Source organism: Cucurbitaria berberidis (genome assembly GCF_010015615.1).
Source record: "Cucurbitaria berberidis CBS 394.84 unplaced genomic scaffold K460scaffold_2, whole genome shotgun sequence".
NCBI lineage: Eukaryota > Fungi > Ascomycota > Dothideomycetes > Pleosporales > Cucurbitariaceae > Cucurbitaria > Cucurbitaria berberidis.
In genome coordinates this window covers 6,070,604-6,088,999 of record NW_024468936.1, presented here as the reverse complement: position 1 = coordinate 6,088,999, position 18,396 = coordinate 6,070,604, and the positions used below count along the sequence as shown (strand labels likewise).

Sequence of the window (18,396 nt, the reverse complement as noted above, 5' to 3'; positions counted from 1 at the left end):
AACCCCTATTTTATCTCTCCAAACAATCATCGCAACTAGGCAACACGATGATGCCTGGCCTAGCGCTTCTACAATATAGTTAAAGTGATACATTGGTGTGCAACTTGCTGAGAAGCGGTAATTCAATCTGATGGGGTATATATAGCTGCTGGGTAGCCTTAAGCGTTTGCAAAACAACATGGCACGCACCCTACAGTTTCACAACAAGCCACTCATACCACAGGCAATCTTGCCCAATTACCCAGGCCTTGGCCTTCCAGTTCGCTACGTTACCGAGCAACGCTATGGTTTTTACCCGATAGGCGCCCACGAATACGGCCGTGGCGCCATGTCGGACGTGATCCCTGTGCGTGAGCTCGCGATGATGGATATCATGGAAAAGTTAACCGACAAAGAAGACTGGCACAGCAAGGTGGTTAATGAAGAGATTGTGGCAAGGTGGCGCAAAGAAGCGCTTGCGATTCCTGACGAACAGCTTTGGGACCTGGCGATCAGCGGAAAGAGGCAGTATTGGGACAACAACGACGGCGGATGGCTGCCTGACGAGGAAGATTATGATGGTATCGTACCCCCGGAAGGTATCATGAATAAGGTCACGTTTGACTGTGTATGTTTGTTTCTCTATAGTCTTCTCGGATGTTGCTAATAGGTCTTAGTGTGTCGAGGAACTTCGCAGCAAAGCCAAATACTTTGAAGAGACTGGCATTGTTCCCACTCTCGATGCGTGCGCATCAGTGGCCAAGTCCGACAAACTCGTATCTGCAGAGCTGCATGACGCTCTCCGCAACGCCTTCGATAAGCTCAAGACCGACCAAGAAACTTCGCCGGACTGGCATCCCAACTCGAACGATATGGTTCAGGATCTGGTTCACCCGTCTATGTATCCTTTAGTCTATGGACGAAGTCTTGGCTTTTATCGGGAGTGTGTCGGCGTAGGGAATGCCATCGATCAATGGGCGGGTACGGGTGATGTGGCTCCTGGAGACGATGTGATAGGGGGTGATGCGCGACGCCACGATGGGCAAGTTTCAGCCAATTGCTGGTCCGATACGTATCAATGGCTGCCAGCGAACGTCGTCTTTCAAAGGGACGGCAATGTGAAATTTACTAGCTACATCAACAACTTACATCCCGCCAAGTACCCGGACATCTATCGCACGATTGAGAAGTTGGTCAAATTGTCTCTGCCCATGTGGGACCAATGCCTCGCAATAGTTACAGACTATGATCAGAAAGACGGCGCCGGGCGCACTGCGCCTCGGTTTGGCAAGCCAGATAACCCCGAGTAAGTCTATCACCCTGTTTGAGTCTGAGTCTGAGTCACTTTTGTTAATTCCGATGTCTTTTTAGTGACGAAAATGGCGACAATTGGTTAAACACTGCCGAGGACTGCGCACGCGAAGAAGTCACCGAAGAGAAGCTTCATGAGCTACGCTACCGTCCTGAATATTCCGACCTCAGCCGGATCAAGTGGGAGCTCTTTCGCAAGCCTAAAATCCCCGAGCCCTCCTTCAAAAATATCGAATACGCACCAGAAGAGGGAAAGCGTCTCGCCGACTATTTCTATGACTCAGGCCTTCAAATCATAGTGAAGATGGCATCCATTGAGCTTACCCCCGAGAAACCAGAGTTCCCGATCGGTGGATGGCACGTGGAAGGACAGATGAATGAACACATCTGCGCTACTGCACTGTACTACCTTGACAGCGAAAATATCACAAACAGCAGCCTTTCCTTCCGCATGCAGACTTCTATGTACATGAACGACGATAAGGCATACAATGTTGGGCAAGATGCATACCACTGGATGGAAAGGATCTATGGCACGTCGCTTGGCTGCAACACACCATGCCTGCAAAATTACGGTAGTGTAGAGACACGCCAAGGACGCCTGCTCGCGTTCCCCAACGTCTTGTAAGTAAGGGCTAGTGTTCCATAGATGCGGTCACTAACATCAACAATAGCCAACATCGCGTCTCACCCTTCCGTCTTATCGACCCCACCAAGCCTGGCCACCGCCGCTTCATCGCTCTCTGGCTTGTCGATCCAACCCAGCGGATCATCTCGACCGCCAATATCCCACCACAGCAAATGACATGGTATGCTGACTCACTTCTCGGTTCCACCCCCTCAGCCCGAATCGCAGCTCTATCCATACTCCCACCCGAGCTAGTCGCCCTATTAGTGCAGCACGGGCTTAACAGAGCTGAGGCTAGTGAGAATTGTAGGTTACCGGCGGAGCTTATGGACATGGTAAAAGAGTATTTCGAGCAGGGACAAAATGGGCTTCCTATGAGCGTCGAGGAGGCAATGGAGCATAGGACGAAGTTGATGCAGGAGCGGGGTGCGTTTCATAGGACGGCTGAAGGGAGGTGGCAAGAGCAGTCGTACAATTTCTGCGAGCATTGATATTGTGATTTAACAGATGATGACTAAAGTAGAAAATATCTTGAATTATGATGCTGAGCTTGCATGTTCTGCGCTATACTTTTGGCTTGGAATTAAGCATCGCTTACGTCCGTGATCAGCTCATGCAATATTCCCCGGAGGTAGTCACCATCGAATAACGAGGCATGCGTACTGCGTGCATAATCCTTACAGACGCTGTTAGGTAGGTGATGGGCAAGGGGCAAGCTCATGCGCGGTGGTGTGTTGATATCCGCGCCGCCATACCACAAGTTTATACTCTCAAAGCCCAGGACCGTGCCAGAACGCACATTCCTTCGGCGTGCGCGCTAATTCCCTGGGCATAGTATTGTCTTGAAGACACGCACAGCACTCTGCATCGGATCCGTCACAGGAAGAGGCCAAGGAGATTCAGCGCTCGGCGCGAAACAAAGTCTCATTTAGTCCGTCTCATAATGCGCTACACGCTTACTTCAACAACTTGGAAGTTCCTTGCTTGTGTTATTCAAGGCACCGGGGATGACTTTGCGGCACGGTCACATCGTTGACGTAAATAGAATAGCGGTGAATTTGTAGATACAATAAACACACCCGAGCGACCCACTGCCATCGAAAGAGCCGGTGATCACATGGATCATATGGTAAATTTGTCTACATGTCAGACTTTAATCGATCCAAACACCCTCGCCTAGCCCAACAAAGTCATCAAGACTTCTCCGGCCATAACTTTGAATCTTCGCAGCTGCTGCCTCCACGCTGATATTGTCCACAGCCATGGGTTGCAGGAAGTCATGCTTACTACTTTGATCAAGCTCGAGACCAACCGCTGGAGAGCTTGTGTCCAGTCCTAGAAGTGTTATATAACCCATCGGTGAATTAGTGATAGCAACCACATTGCCAAGTTCAAATGGGGCTGCGGCAAGCTGCCCTTCGCCAGCACCCTTCCAACTGGCCCGCGCAGCAACATCAACGACCTCACCAGTGGTAGCGTTTAGACTAAAGGCTGTGATTACAGCTTGATTGGGAGATTGGGTAAGAGTCCAGAGAGTCGTCTTTGAGGAAGTAATAGCAAGAGACGAAGCGTGAAACTGGGTGGCATCGAGCGAAGATGGTAGAAGCTTGTATCGTGACGGTGACAAGGCTGCACGGCGGCGTATGTGCTTGTTCTGTTGTAGCGATATTGTAATGAGCTCGTTTGTATCTTTAGTAATAAGGTAGACCATGTTTGAGCTGGGATGCGATACGATCTGCGATGCTTTGGTGACATTTGCGAGAACGTCTGTGCCAGCAATATCCTCCAGGTTTGGGTCGTCAGCAATACGGAAGTTGGTAATTGAGGTCGCGGAAGACGCTGATGAATGCGAGTCTAGAGCACGCAGATTGCGGCCATCCGAGCTCCAGGCAAGTGAGTGCACGTCTCCGGCAATCTCCTTAGACCGCAATGTGGTAAAACCGTCGGATGTGAGTCCAAAGAGCACGCTGCATGTCCCGGTACTAGCCGTTCCCCAGATCCCAAGGTTTTTAGTAGAAGAGGTGAGATGGAGGGACGTGAATTTGGTTGTGTTGCCTGCGCTGTCAACATTTTGACTACATAATGAAGTATTGGGCAGATGTAAACTGACATGATGAAGGTATGTCCATGGTCCCCTCACTGACTAGCTCGTAGGTGGAGGCGATAGAGTACCGAGTCAGTGTCCCATCTGACGGTCGACTGCTGAACAAGTGCTTTTTAGATCGCTGTACTGAAGGTTAATAGGCTGCAATCAGCAATCGAGAATACGCACATCAAGAGCCAGCGACGACGAAGCTCCAGCTGCATCTCTAGCTTGAATCATGTAAACAGATTTAGCTTCAACGTTCATCTCCAACGAGTAGAGCGCTTGTCCATCAGTAGTTCCGACAGCAAGATGATGCGCGAGTGGATACGCGGATGTTGCAAATAACGCTGGTATAATGAGCCCCAACATAATGACGGGTCTGTAGTGAAGGCTGGGAAGCTTCAGGAGAAATGAATGCAAGAGGATTCAGCACAAAGTTATGCCTATTAATATCCAAATCTGAATATAGCGTAGTCTTGTCTCCAAAGTGGAAATGTGGGGTGCAGCTGATGAGCAGGGGTGCCTTGTGCCGATTACCCAATATGGTAGAAGCTTCCTGGCGAATGAACGTAATGCAGCAAATTGAGAAATTAAGCAATATCCAGAGTAGCAGAGCATCTCGGCACTTGGCCTTACATTGTATTCTGGTCGGCTGGTGTGCACGTGCGGTCAACTCGCTACCTCCGCACGGGTCATGAGCTACTTAGTTATAACCAGTTAACTAGCTCTGTTTCAAAGAACCCAAAGGCTATTGTAAAACCATTACTCTATACAAGCAACCGAAGTCATAATCGTCCAAGAGTCAATTCAGCGCTATTTAGATTACGTTTTCCTAGTATGGCGCAGGCGCTCGTTACATTTTTCGTATATGCAGTTTTCTTCGGGCAACGAATGAATGATACGAACTACTAGAATAAGACCTTTGTAGGCCACGCAGAAAAAGAAATGTTTCTTGATTTTTGCTGAGAGCACATTGGGCCATTTGTCCATGCATAGGTACCCCTGATTCTTTTCATTTCGAGCTCTATTATTCAACTTTGGCCCAGCACACCAAAACTCATCTCCCAACTCTCCCTGATGCTATCAAAATCCATCCCAACATCTTTCAAAAACTGCAAAATATGCTGTCTTCTCGCCCTGTCTTTGTTCATTCTCGTCCCGGTGCGTGAAGCGTTGTTTTGAAAGTAAATAAAGTTGCCATCCATCCAATCCTGCCTGTCTGTAGGGGCAAATGTAACCTTGAATATTGCCGAGTGATATTTATCATGATGGTTGAAAGCATTGCCACGATAGCGCCGGACCACACCATGGGTTCGAAATTCGATATTTACAATACTTAGTGACTCAGGGGCTGGTGTAGCAAGGTAAGAGCGTAAGGAGTTTGTAGCGCCGAATAAGGCATCACGAACTTCTTCACCGTGCCACATTCCGGGACGAGACACGGTCAGTAATGCCCAGATGTTGCAGTGTAGGTGTGGCGCGCGGGCGAAGAATCGCAACAATGGTAGGATGTCGTAAGTGTCAGTGGTATGTTTTGGAAGGGTGATGGTAATTAGCCTGCCTCGGTAGTTATTCGCAACGGCGAGGTCTTTGCTCGGGTAAAAGATGTTGATAAAGTTCTCCAGCTCATCCAGGTGCACGAAGGGATCAAGACGAGCGCGTTGGAAAGACCTATACTCGTGCATGAACTGCTGAGATATCTGCCCCACTGCAATAAGATCTCTTTTCATGTCTCTATAACGTTGGTGGAGAATTGTCTGCTCGGCTGCGTCAATCCAGAATCCGAACTGGTCGTATGGAATGACCCCATCCCCATATGGTGCAGTTAATACTAGTGGATGCTCTGAATTTACTATTGGTCGACATGGAGAGCCTGAAGTGCACCCCGGATCAATGCCCTCTCGCATGATTATATACGGCCGATAATCTTCCATGAAATCATCGAATAAGATTTGGTAGATTTTGTTTCGAATCTCTGTTGTGCATTAGCAAGGCTACGGTAAAATAATATAGGCACGTACCACCAGGAAACCTCAACGGGAATCTTTCCTGATTAAGATTAAACCTTGATATCCTCGACTGCGGCGCAAGGGGGCGGCGGACATTTGGATCACTGCCATCATGATGACGCTTGCGGCTGTGGAAGGTTAGTAGCAGTCCTGAGATTTGAGCTTGCCACGATACTTACGACATGCTGTACCTGATATGTTTCTTTAGTAAAGGAAGAGAGTGTGGGGTGGGCGTCTTAGCTTGGCTTCAAGGGCTGTATGCTGTTGTGATCGTGAGCTTTGGAACGTTGGAAGTGGCTCTCTTATTAGAATTCAAGATCAAATATCTTGGTCTCACGCACAAGTAATATCAGTCCTACCAAAGAACACAATTAGAAGCATATACTCAAGAAAAGACAAAGCGCTGTATGTATCTTTAAACATTGTATTGCACACAACAAAGACACGCTATAATTCAGGACCTAACAAAGGATTCTATTGTTCTATTACCATTAATATCGACTACATTGTGACTTCACTAATAACCTGTGTAACAAAAGAATTAAATGAAAGTTCTTATACAGCTTTCGGCGAATTATACATGAGGTATAACGACAATAACCCTTTGTAGAGGCGCCTAAGCCAAGTACTTATCGAACCGTCGCTACTATAGAGGATTATCTTAAGAGTGGAGATAATTTTAATTACAGTGCATGTTCTAGGACACGTGCGTCTGATTTAACGATCACATACAATGACTGAAATAGCCTAGCGCACATTTATTGGGTCAAAGTTCACGTGTTACTCTGACTATTATACAGGCACATGCAAGTCCACGCTTTGGATTGAATCAGAGTACCTAAAAGGACTTGGGGCTTAAGAAAGGCCAAGTATGTGCAGAGGGAGCGGAGAAAACAAAGTAGGCAATCGTATTTAGAAGGCTCACTGGCCTGGCAATTCGCCCACAAAGATGAAATATATTTCGTGCTGCACAACCTTCATTGAATTGGACTAAGTAAAGAAAGAGTTGAAAGGAAGATGATCAAATCTTGTGTAATTTCACTCTCGCTTAATCCAACCCTTATGACTAGGGTATATCAACGGCTGCCTCCTAGTCCTGGACTTTTACAGTCACGCTCCAGTACGAAATGAATTCAATATCCATACCTGCATCCTCAAGCCATTTGCGCGTCCCGTTCTGTCGATCCTTGATCCAAATGCCCTCCTTCGTTAGGCTTTTGCCATGGGTCTTGTGCCAGAGGTCTCCAGTCCACGGTTGATTGTGGTCAACTTTCATCCAATCTCTGCCAAACTCGCTTTTAATGCGAATCTCAAGGAAACCCTTAGGTGAGAAGGAAACGCGATTGATCTGTCCAAATAGTGTGGTTGTGAGGTGCGTGCGTAGGGAATCCTGGGCCCCAAACATCATTTGATAAAGGCCTTGATCGTGAGCACCTGCGTCACCAAGCGTCAAGATGTCATACTGCAGAGTTGGAGCGCGGTGAAGTAGCCGCATGAGCGGTAGAACATCAATTTTCGATTTCTCCGCAAAGATGACCGTCAACTTGGCTGGATGCTCGGGCGGAAGCACGACATCGTTGGACCCGAAGAATTTGCGCAAAAAGCCACCAAGCAACTCTGCAGAGATGTAGACATGAGCTGTTGTATTCTGCCGTGTGCGGAACTGACTACGCATCTGACGACTCACGTGACTCAAAGCCACCCAGTCCTTCTTCATGTAGGTGTATTCGGCCTTCTCGGTAGATAGACGTGTCTCGGGGGCGATAAGAGCAAGACTGCATTTCAGGCCTGGCAGAGGATGTTGGCCACCTGCCAACGGCGAAATGTCGCGTTGTTTGTATCCACCGTATACGTCTTGGAAGTCACTTAAGACAAGGTCGTAGATTCGATTAAGGAGTTCTACGAGATTTCAGCTCTAGTTTTCGTGGCCAAGTAAACTACTTAGTATCTTACCTCCTGGAAGCGAAAGAAATCGATTGTTCTTGTTTGCCGCAGCAGCTTCTGATAGAGACATGCGCTGAATAGGAGAATCCAGGGGTGTATTCTGCATATCTATGCGTCGTCGCTTTAGATGAGGGTTGGCTTTGAAGCCAATCTTCTTCCGCTTGTTCCTATGAGTGTAAGCACAAGATAAAACAAAGTCCTGTTGCGTGTTGAACTTACGGCATGGTTTCGATAGTCAGGATGGTAGATAATAAGTTGAGGTGGAGGTAGATTTGCGAAGTGATGAGTATCTTCTTGCCGTTGTAGACTAGAAACATATGTATCTATTGGAGAGGGGGGAGTGGTGCGCACGGCGCACAGGTCAACCTCAGGAGTGAAAGCTAAAAGTAGACACTTCTTTCGGAAAACAGAGTGAAATAGTGAGACAGTGAATCGATTTGGCGCTACTTGGATGGCGAAGTATTGTGCAATGAGGCTGTATGATATGCGAGAGAAGGCAAGTACAGAAGCTGCTGATAATGCTGCGAAGCCGATTATGTATAACAAAATAGTAGTAACAAAATGGTAAAGCTGTCAAGGCCTCCTAAGACTAGATAATTAGTATTGCGGGTCGTTACATTGAAATATCCTGCAGTAAACGTTTCCCCATAGGACCTAATGTCCGATTTACTGTCCTTCGATCATATTACAAGCTTCTCGCCTCTACCTCGCTACACTCTTTACAACATCCCAAGACGTAGTTGTAAAGTCAGAGAGAGAGATAGTTGCTTGTTCGCCGAACTACTGGCATTGAGCAGTGCCCTAGCAACAGTGAGCTTAGTGTTCCTAGACTGGGTCACTGTGTAGCGTTTGTAGCTAGCGTTGTAGATGGTAGGTTTGCGCCCTTTGACATCAAAGTCCAGGGATTTGCCTGAATTTGCAGGTTTAGAACACCCAGTCGACCCGGGAGCCGCAAGAAATGGACGACCATGTTAGTGCGCCATTGCTGTCGTTGGATTTGGCGATGAGGTACTCCGGCATCTCGCCTTTACAATCATGAACGGGCACAAGTTCGCGCGCGCGGGGTCAAGATTGTTTGTGCCGGATCCAGAAGGGATGAAGCGCTTGACTCCTGCTGAGAGGGCAGCCTCAACGAGCCAAAATTCCAAGTCATCAAGGAGGGCTTTGAGGATCGGGATATCAGCTGATCCGGTAGCTCCTGCTATTATGACTTTCTGGATAATTAAGGACATCATGCACTGGTTCGCCGAAGTACCGTTGGAGAGCGTAGCCGAAAGCAGTGAAGTCAGAGGATGTGTCGACCATGCTGCAGGATGGTCTTCAATATTTGCACTATCCTTCTCTTTATTATTTCCTCTTGTTATTTCCTCCTTAAATGACAATCAGCCTCATTTTATTGATTGTTCAAAATAAGGAAGTATCCTGCGCTTCTTGCAACCCACTGCATCTGCTGTAGACGAGGACCCGCTGAGGCGGTGATTCGGGGTTAAGCACTTGTAGATCGCATCGAAACGTCTTACAACAAGAGAAAGTCAGCTATGTTCATTTTGAGCTTGCCGAAGGTTTAGTATGATGTTTCCAACAACGAGAAAGACTTGGACATGATTAGTAGCGTCGGCCGCTGCAAATAATGAGTAAACTATCGTCGAGTGAACAAGGGTCACGTCGACAAGCAGCACCGTTTTTAATGCGGCGACAATATAGCTCTGAAAGGATTCATGCAAAATGAATTAATGAAATTACGAGGTATGCGCTCGATGTGAAGCGTGTAGGTATCTTGTAACAATATGTATGCGCGTTAGTGTTGAGTGCTTACTAATGCATGGCGGGGTCGGGCCGCATCTGGCTGCGCATCGCGCTGGCATCTTTCTCTCCCATCATCATCGTGCCGCTCGACTGATCACCCGTCATCTCCAGATATGCCAGCGCAATATCGGCTCTAGAAGACAATGGCTGTTAGGGGAACTCTTTGCCAAGGTTTCACGAATGACCCGGGAGAGGCATCCGCTTTCCCGAAGGACAGCGTTTTTGCACGACAAACCGTGTCGGAAGCGAATGGCTATGCGTGACAACGAACGATCATGTACGACACCAAGTAGATGAAAACTGACTGAACAGCGCACATGTCTCACTCATCGTTCCTCGCTGAAACGGCATCATCTGGTTTTGCGCAACCCTTTGACGCCCACGCAGCGCCGCAACCGACTGTCATGCTGTAAGACATCGCCACCGCTCCTGTCTCAAAACAAATTCTCGCTGGCGGGCTGTCTTGGCTGTGCAGGTGTTTTGCACGCCTTACATTTGGGTCGCTTTGAAGCATTGCCGAGCACGGCTCCTTTCTAGCCCTCTCGACTTGCGCGACAAAGCTGTGCAAGAGGCATCGATTCCTCCAACGTGGCGCCGCGTTGTGACCTCCATATCAATTAAGCGCGGTCATGGTATGTCTTTGGGTACAGGCTATAACGTCCCTGCACGTGGGCAACCTGGGCGTTCAGGCTCTACTACGCTCGTTCATGCTAGTCAGCAGCCAGACCCTTAACTAAATTCCCCCTCCCTCTTCACACATCGTCTCATCCCTATCGGGTTTTCCAGCCCCGAAGCGTGCCGAACACAAGCGCTACGGATGTTGATAGCCGTTAGCTGAGGAGATCAGCCACAATGCACTTTGAGAAAGCATTCAATTCTCTTGGGCGGCAAGCTGAAAATTGGAGTAGTGGGTCGTCAGTTGCAGCACGTTCCGCGACATGTTCGCAGGCCATTCTCGTCTCAGGAAGCGGTGAAGAGACTCCATCGACTGCAGCTCAGACAGAAGCAAGGTTTGAAGGTACGTGGCGTAAGCTTTGGCATCACCAGATGCGCCAGCCAGTACTCTCGCTCGACTGCAATGGTCGGCTAGTAAATTACAGGTCCATATGAGCTCGTTCATCAAGCTTCATCTGCGAACATCTCTTTGAAAATGGTTCCCGCAGCCAAGCGCCTCCTGATGATCGAGCATGGATACCCTCTTACACGACATATTCGCAGACAGGGATACGTTCCCTAGCTTGACGTTGAATTGGCGAATCACAAAACTCTTCTCGATTGGCACACTCTAGGCTCGCCACGCCCCAGCGGTTGGGTGTTCTCGAAGCTAACATCCGCGACATTGATGCTACTATCAAAGTCAATCAGACCGGCTTACCCAAAATTACTTATTCAAATCCCCGCAATAATCCCGGGGTGCACTTTGCCTACTCGACGAACGATTGTTTTCTCAGAATGACGTTACGATCGTACTGCTCTTGGCAGACCCCGTCGAGAGTAACCGACGGGACTCGCAGGTCACCTTCTCCTTACCATAACCTAGGCTTAGCTACCTTCAGCTCTCTGCTCTAGAGTATGTACAAATTATTGGCAAAGCATTTCACCTAGGTACTATGCAAACAGGTGCCCTCGTGGTAGCATCATCACACTAATGGGGTGTGAGAATTGGCTGTAGAGAGAAGATCGACGACGCTGGATGGTCTAATGCACCTGCAAAGGATCTAACCAGCTGTTTGTGACACAAGTTAGCCCTCTTCGGGAGCGGCATTTGCTCTCGTAATCTGTTACACTGCAGCTATAGCACACCAAACCGCGTTGTGCGTAAACCTTGCGCCATGATGCTGAACGCACATACAACATACCACAGCAGCTCGCCTCCAAGCCTCTTAGGTTCTTGTTGGAGAACCCGCAAATCCCTCATGACACCAGTAAGGTAGAAACACCTTTTTCGAACCACACTAGGCGCAAACAATCTACGGGCGACTTAATTCTTTGCTATGAGGACCACATCGCGTACTCCCACGTCGTTGGAAAATCCTAGCTTCGATGCTGTTCCCATTGCGTAAGCACCCAAGGATTTTGGTCCCATAAATACGGCAACTGTGCGCATAAAGCATCCCAATCTCTCCGACATTTCGGCCCGATTTCGAACCTGCAGGGCGTCATGCACCGCTTTGCGTCTAATATCGAGGACATGCGTTTATAATGGAACTATTCGCAGGGGTCATGCCACGGAGAGACCTACGCTCCTTTATGAATCGCAAATTCTCCGCTAGATGGTCTCAATAGCTCATCCGCTTGAACCCATGCTCATACCAACCATACACTTTCAAGACAAATGTGCTTAAGAGGTTAAGGGAGGTGCATTGATCATCAGGCTCGAGCTTATGTTCGGAGAAGAGGACTAATGGATTCACGACATTCCATCGAAGCAAAGGACTTTACAACAACAGAGACCACATCGACGCAGCACCCACAGCCCTTTCTTGAGCCTCAAGTATCTTCTCGTGCATGTTCATCCGTGCCAGAAGACTGCGCAACCAGTACACAGGTCGGTTCGTTTCCAGGGCTCACGTCTCTTGTTAAATCAGAGAGCCGCACTCTTCTCTCCAGCTCTGCTATGGACACCAAAGACCCAGAGGGACATCAAGGGCAGGTTGGGCCGGACCCTTCCATTTCATCAAGTAAGACTGATACGAAAAAGCAACCTTCATCAGTTCGCAGGCCCCGACCACCTCTCCCAACACTGCTCGCATTCATCGCCCTCAGTCTCTCCACCTTTCTGGTAGCACTGGACACCGTACTTCTTCCTACTGCTCTACCAACCATATCCCTCTCGTTCCACATTCCGGATTCACTGTACGCGTGGACTGGGTCCGCCTATCTTCTCGCCAATGCCGCTTCAGTGCCCTTCTGGGGAAAACTGTCCGATATTTTTGGGAGAAAGCCTGTAATTCTGACAGCGAACCTCATCTTCCTAGGCGGGAGCATCATCGGCGCTGTCAGTATAAATGCCGCGATGCTGATCGCTGGTCGAGCTGTTCAAGGCCTGGGTGGAGGCGGCGTTATCGTGTTGGTGCACGTCTCCGTCAGCGACTTGTTTAGCATCCGCGATCGATCCTTCTACCTAGGCACGATAGGCGCCGTATGGGCGGTTGCATCTGCTTTGGGCCCTGTGCTTGGCGGCATCTTTGCGCAAGAGTTGAACTGGCGATGGTGCTTCTACATCAACCTACCGATTGTGTCCTTCTCCATCGTCATTCTCTACTTTACGCTGCATCTGCACAACCCGAAGACTCCCCTAGTGGCCGGTCTTGCGTCTATGGACTGGCTCGGTACTTTAACCATCCTCGTTGCTACCATCCTGCTCTTGGTAGGCCTTCAGATTGGCGGCACTAGCTCGTACTCCAGGCCACTTGTCATTTCCTTCCTCGCCCTTGGTTCTCTGGCGTACGTCCTATTCCCCGTCACTCAATGGTGGGAAGGGACACGAGGTGGAAACCCCATTATGCCGCTACGCATCTTCAGGGATGTCAGCAACATGTGCGCGTTAGGCGTGTGTGCTTGTGACGCGCTCGTGTTCAACTCGGTCGCTTATTTTCTTCCGTTGTACTTTCAAATCGTGCTCGGGCGGACTCCGTCAGTTACGGGGCTATACATGTTGGCTATCGCGATACCACTAGCGACTGTTTCGTTTGCATCTGGTCACATTATTGAGAAGACGGGGCGCTTCCTTGAAGTGCTGCAGGCTGGCCTACTTCTAATGACGATCGGAGTGGGACTTCTCATCTCATTCAATACCTCCCCTGACCTTGGGAAGAATATCGGATTCTTGATTGTCATAGGACTCGGGTTCGGCCCAAACTTTGGCGCTCCGCTCATCGCTTTGCAGACACGTATTCGCGAGTCTGATATTGCAACTGGTACTGCCGCTTTTGGATTTGTGCGCATGGTGTCTGGAGCGATTGGTGTTGTTATCAGCCAAGTCGTTTTCCAGCTCCTCATGGTGCCGCACCTTGAAAATTTTGTCAACAGTGGCATTTCCAAAGACTTTGCACATCAGCTTGCGGGTGGTGAAGCCATCTCACAAGCTAGTACTGTTGCTCAGCTTCCAGGGGTCCAAAGAATGGTGGTCCGCATCGGCTTCACAAGCGCATTGCGAGGAACATGGGTTTTATACACTATCGTCAGCGCGTTGGGCTTGATGATTTCCTTCGGTATCAAGCGGACGAAGCTGCATCGCGAGTCTCTATTTGAACAGGGCGCCAGGATCGCAGGAAGTATATTGGGGGATGAGGAATCGACAACAGTATCGCAAAATGATCCTCGGGTGATCGAAAAGTAGCGGCCATAACACACTTATATGCAAATCTATGCCAAGAGACGAGCTACACATTCCTCCTTGGATGGTAATTTCTCGTCTCTGCGCCTTCATGGCTATGATTGGTAGAAACGTGCGTATATTCGCTCATGAATTTAGAGCTCTCCTACACGTTTGATGTATGACCGGCCAGTAGTTGTTGAGTCGCAGAAGTCTTCTCCAAACATTGTCCATGAAACGCTTACTTTTCCCTGCCAAACGATCTCAATTTGGCACCCCAAAACCACATGGCTGCGCAGGCTGGAAGTCCCACGCCCATCGAAACAAAAGCCAACGTGCTATTTCCCCAACCGTATCCTAATCTAGCGTACATGTCGGGCGCAAAAATTGGAAAGACAAAGGCTAGGATGTAAGATACCGACCGGCTTGCAGCACCCGCTGACGCAGCGTACTCTGCGAATTCCCCAATCTGATACGCATTGTTCGCCTGCCCTACAACAAAGCTGCCAAGAGTAAAGACGACAACGCCTATGTCGACCATTATCCACGATAATTTGCGTTCGGCGGACCATCCGTACCAGAAGAGACCTGCTGGCATGATGATCATTCCAGGCAGCATATATGGGATGCGGAACTCGGGCACACCTTTTCCGCCCGCTCGGTCGCTCATCTTCTTGTAGGTGGCATCCATAACGTGGCCGCCAATCTGCCCGCACATCGTCGAGCCAAGTGCAAGGGATATGTAATGCAGGCTACTGATAAATTCGGACTGGCCGTACTTGTCAATCCAGAGAGTGGCATATGTCGACAGCATTAGAGTATACACGCCGAAAGAAAGGGTTCCGGTCAGCGCGATGAACCAGATGATAGGTCGCCGAACGAAGAGGCGCAGTGGTCGCATCATGTGGTCGGCTATTCGAACTCGCTCCATCTTCGCAGAAAGTTCGCTTGAGACACGGTTACCTTCAGTAGCTGCTTTGTGACGGAGGAGAACCGGGGTATACGATTCCTGGATGCAGATGAGACCTAGCACAATGACGGAGGCATTAAAGATACTCATGATCCAGAAGACCCACGACCAATGCACAAGCTGCGTCACCAGGCCACCGACGATGGGTCCAAGAGCTGGCCCGAGGTATGGGAGGAGTGTTACCATGGCTAGAGACTTGCCGCGGTGTTTCTCACCGTACATGTCCGCCATAACGGGACCATTTAACTAACGTCGTTAGCCACGTGTACGGATAGCTGGCTGCAAGAAATTATTACCGTCACGCCAACACTCGCACCTGCCCCAGCCATAATGCGCGCCACAATCATCAACTCGACCTTCCTGCCCACGGGACACAGCGCATTCCAAACCACATAAATTGCGTTACAAATCACCCAAATTCTCTTCCTCCCCCACAGTTCACTTGCACTTGCAATCAAAAGGGGCGCAAAAGCCATGCCGAGGAAGTAACTCGACATGGTCATTTGCGCAGTCGAAGCGCTTACGTGGAGGTCCTTAGCGATGGCGGGTAACGCAGGGGCAATCATGCTTGCGGACATTATGGGAATAAGTTGACCGAACGAGAATATGGCACCGATGAGGAACTTGGTGCGTGGGCGGAAGTTGTAGGGATCGTGGGGGTCGGTTAGAGAGGTCCATGTTGCCTGGCCATGTTAGTGTGGGAAATGGTGGGTTGGAAATAAGGGTACGTACACCGTACTCCTGTTTGAGATGCTCGAGTCTGTCATTAGGATCCACGACGCTGTGAATAGAATGTGGTGCTTCTATATCGACAATGGACGGAGTTGGAGTAGTCTTCTCATGCTCGGACATCGGCTTTTTGGTCTCGATGATATGGGCCATCTTTAGGGGGGAAATGATCGATGAGATATGGGGCATGGAAATCAATAATGAGGAAGGTGCCATTATATATGTATATGTGTGTGTGCTTTCACACGCCTAGGTGGAGTCATGACCCAGGTTTTTACATTTGTTTTCGCCATCCCAAAGTAGCAGGTCTTCGGAGCTCGGATTTAACAGCGTTATCAGATCTCCGACCGCAGGATTCTTCGCTCAGCACTAAGCTAAAGATGGTGTAGTTTGATCTGATAACGGGGTACTCTGACTTGTTGGTCTGTACATCTTAATCTTCTAATTGGTGGTTATACTAGTCACTATAGTGGGCTTGCACAGTTGCCTGAAGTTTATTCCGAAGCTTGTCGAGCCGCGCTATTAGGATGTACATGGGATGGCGTGATTGCTAATTGGGAGGGTAATTCAAAGTGGAAGTGAAATTATATACTTTCATGAGCTATTGCATATGACTACCTTCGTATTCGACGAACCTGTTGACTTGCTCGCGGAGCTTGTTCACCAGTGCTGTTTGCTTGTCTAGCATCTCCGTAGCTTCCGTATGCACCGTCGCCGCCTCTCTATGCTCCTGGACAAGTTTGGCTTCGCGGTTTGCGGACATGATAGTAGCTACCTTGACGAGCCTCTGGTGGTCTTTGGTGAGAGCATCGCCAACTAGCTTGTCCCTCTATCTCTTCTCGCGTAATTGAGTAAGCTCGTCCTCGTATTTAAGCTTATTTTGCTCGATCATCTGCTAGAGCTCTGTATTCTCCTGTGCGCGCTTTCTGCTTTGTTTGGCCATCGAAAACTTCCAGCCATGCCAAACCTAAGTCAGTTGTTGCTACTCCACTAACAAAGAGGTCGTGCTTGTGCGCCTTGATAACAGACACCCGGGTTGACTGCAGTGGGCAGTTTGCGGACGTGTGGATGAGGCTAGGCGATAGATTTATCTCATCCGTACAAAGTAAAGACAGGTCAACCGCTTGGCTTTGCCGTCGCCGATCGCATATTCGTAGATTCTACATCGCAGCTCGCCTAACAGACGAAGCAGGGTCAAAGATACCCAGTTGTACTTAGTGCTGGTTTGCGTCAATAGCGACACGAAATCTCGTCCCCCTAAGGTCATGACTAGTGAAGTGTGAAAGTGACCGATGAAAGAGCTAGGGACGCGTAGGACAGTGAGCGCCATCATTGGTTGCAAGTGCATTCTCTACGCTGCAAATCTCACGAGCCAGGATCTTGCCAGAACGGGAGAGCCAATACCTGGTCGATTGTCGACCGACTCTTGGGATCGAGACTCGTCGTCTTTGAAAGCAGGTCCACTGCCGCTTCGCCCAATTGTTGACCCCAGGTCTCTAATCTTAGCATTGGTCGTTCCTGTACTTCTGCCTCCGCCATCTTCGCCGCCCCTCTTAAAGCAGTCCTCCAGTTCTCATCTTTGATCTGCTCGTAAAGGCTTTCCGGAACGGGGCCAAAGTAACAGAAGTGCTTAGTAATTACTTCTTGCTCTGGGGGAATGCCTGCCTTCAAAAGCTCTTGGTAGTCGTGCAATACCAGAAGGTCACCCCCTCCTAAGATATAGATGTACTGTAGATGCAAATTAGCCGCACAATCTTCTCAACGAAACGCATGACTCACTACTAGCCCCAACGAGTAGATATCTGACGCCTTTGTGCAAATACCGGTCTGTGCTTCAGGGCTTCGCCACATCGCGTTACCCAGTGCATGTTCGGTATGGCGAGCCTCATTGTCTTTAAGTTGACAGGCGATGTCAAAATCGCCAAGAGCAACATCTGTGACAATCTTGTTGCCCTCGTTGTCGCATGTCCAGTTGACCAGAACATTATCTGGCTTAATATCTGCCGTGATTGATCAGCTCCAAAGCTCGTTTGACGGGGGATAATAAGCACCAGTGTGGACCCAATCCCTCGAATGAAGCTCCTGAATTGCTTCTCCAACACCTCGCATAATCTTCGGCCGTTCATCTGGCGGGAAGGCAGGATCATTCTTGAGTAGAGCAAGCAGAGTGTCTCGGAAGTAGGGGTAGATAAGTATAGGCTCTTTGCTGTTAGAGTCTACATGCATGCGAAGCCTCTCAGACCGAGGAAAATCAGAGGCTATGCGTTGAGATAGATCGAAGAAACGTCTTGGCACACGTTTGAAGACGAAGCTCTTGCCCTCTGAACTAGCCAGCCAATTAGCGCATGCTCATCTTCTCTAGATCTCTCAGGTGAATAAACTCGGCTTTGAATATGTCGAACTGGCTGTCGTGAGGCTGCCGCCTGAGCAGAGTACCACCTGTATATGCGCGACCAGAATCGCCGGTGATGGATGAACACATCCTGACACTTGAGATGCTAAGGGAGCTGGAAATCGGCCGAGCAGCGCAATACCGCCGAATTATGGAGTGCATTGTTAGCAGGAGACGCGGTGGCGAATGTCATACGAATTCAAATGGCGGGCAAGAGGCTGGGA

The 18,396-nt window shown here is 49.2% G+C and overlaps 7 protein-coding genes across 7 annotated transcripts; 2 read left to right on the top strand and 5 right to left on the bottom strand.

The window, feature by feature from the left end:
• The first annotated feature begins 28 nt into the window (after positions 1 to 28).
• On the top strand, positions 29 to 2,484 carry K460DRAFT_305120 (uncharacterized protein). Its single transcript, XM_040929998.1, has 4 exons — positions 29 to 607; positions 657 to 1,285; positions 1,351 to 1,914; positions 1,965 to 2,484. Exons 1-4 carry the CDS (start codon positions 179 to 181, stop codon positions 2,407 to 2,409), a joined length of 2,067 nt encoding a protein of 688 aa, XP_040791772.1. The 5' UTR covers positions 29 to 178; the 3' UTR covers positions 2,410 to 2,484.
• Positions 2,485 to 3,071: 587 nt separating this feature from the next.
• On the bottom strand, positions 3,072 to 4,373 carry K460DRAFT_278304 (uncharacterized protein; the record flags this gene model as incomplete). The annotated part of the gene is made up of 3 exons (XM_040928241.1): positions 3,072 to 3,978; positions 4,025 to 4,143; positions 4,308 to 4,373. 3 exons carry the CDS (start codon positions 4,371 to 4,373, stop codon positions 3,072 to 3,074), a joined length of 1,092 nt encoding a protein of 363 aa, XP_040791771.1.
• A 662-nt stretch (positions 4,374 to 5,035) lies between these two features.
• Positions 5,036 to 6,197, bottom strand: K460DRAFT_354081 (uncharacterized protein; the record flags this gene model as incomplete). Its single annotated transcript, XM_040931762.1, has 3 exons — positions 5,036 to 5,979; positions 6,026 to 6,141; positions 6,193 to 6,197. 3 exons carry the CDS (start codon positions 6,195 to 6,197, stop codon positions 5,036 to 5,038), a joined length of 1,065 nt encoding a protein of 354 aa, XP_040791770.1.
• Positions 6,198 to 7,100: 903 nt separating this feature from the next.
• On the bottom strand, positions 7,101 to 8,279 carry K460DRAFT_394090 (uncharacterized protein; the record flags this gene model as incomplete). The annotated part of the gene is made up of 3 exons (XM_040935971.1): positions 8,177 to 8,279; positions 7,967 to 8,124; positions 7,101 to 7,912 (listed from the first exon to the last, which is right to left on the bottom strand). Exons 1-3 carry the CDS (start codon positions 8,272 to 8,274, stop codon positions 7,104 to 7,106), a joined length of 1,065 nt encoding a protein of 354 aa, XP_040791769.1. The 5' UTR covers positions 8,275 to 8,279.
• A 1,605-nt stretch (positions 8,280 to 9,884) lies between these two features.
• On the top strand, positions 9,885 to 14,266 carry K460DRAFT_385094 (MFS general substrate transporter; the record flags this gene model as incomplete). The annotated part of the gene is made up of 3 exons (XM_040935524.1): positions 9,885 to 10,040; positions 12,478 to 14,040; positions 14,211 to 14,266. The coding sequence occupies exons 1-3, from the start codon at positions 9,944 to 9,946 to the stop codon at positions 14,264 to 14,266; spliced, it is 1,716 nt and encodes a 571-aa protein (XP_040791768.1). The 5' UTR covers positions 9,885 to 9,943.
• Positions 14,267 to 14,322: 56 nt separating this feature from the next.
• On the bottom strand, positions 14,323 to 15,933 carry K460DRAFT_354077 (MFS general substrate transporter; the record flags this gene model as incomplete). The annotated part of the gene is made up of 3 exons (XM_040931761.1): positions 14,323 to 15,297; positions 15,348 to 15,734; positions 15,784 to 15,933. The coding sequence occupies 3 exons, from the start codon at positions 15,931 to 15,933 to the stop codon at positions 14,323 to 14,325; spliced, it is 1,512 nt and encodes a 503-aa protein (XP_040791767.1).
• A 1,212-nt stretch (positions 15,934 to 17,145) lies between these two features.
• Positions 17,146 to 18,006, bottom strand: K460DRAFT_330940 (kinase-like protein; the record flags this gene model as incomplete). Its single annotated transcript, XM_040930792.1, has 3 exons — positions 17,146 to 17,508; positions 17,560 to 17,780; positions 17,832 to 18,006. The coding sequence occupies 3 exons, from the start codon at positions 18,004 to 18,006 to the stop codon at positions 17,146 to 17,148; spliced, it is 759 nt and encodes a 252-aa protein (XP_040791766.1).
• Positions 18,007 to 18,396: the final 390 nt, after the last annotated feature.

Bases quoted from the DNA above. Each gene is read 5' to 3' on its own strand.
- K460DRAFT_305120 (XM_040929998.1), top strand. From the start codon at position 179: ATGGCACGCACCCTACAGTTTCACAACAAGCCACTCATACCACAGGCA. The intron at 1,286-1,350 runs GTAAGTCTATCA...ATGTCTTTTTAG, and splicing joins GGCAAGCCAGATAACCCCGA to TGACGAAAATGGCGACAATT. The intron at 1,915-1,964 runs GTAAGTAAGGGC...CATCAACAATAG, and splicing joins CTCGCGTTCCCCAACGTCTT to CCAACATCGCGTCTCACCCT.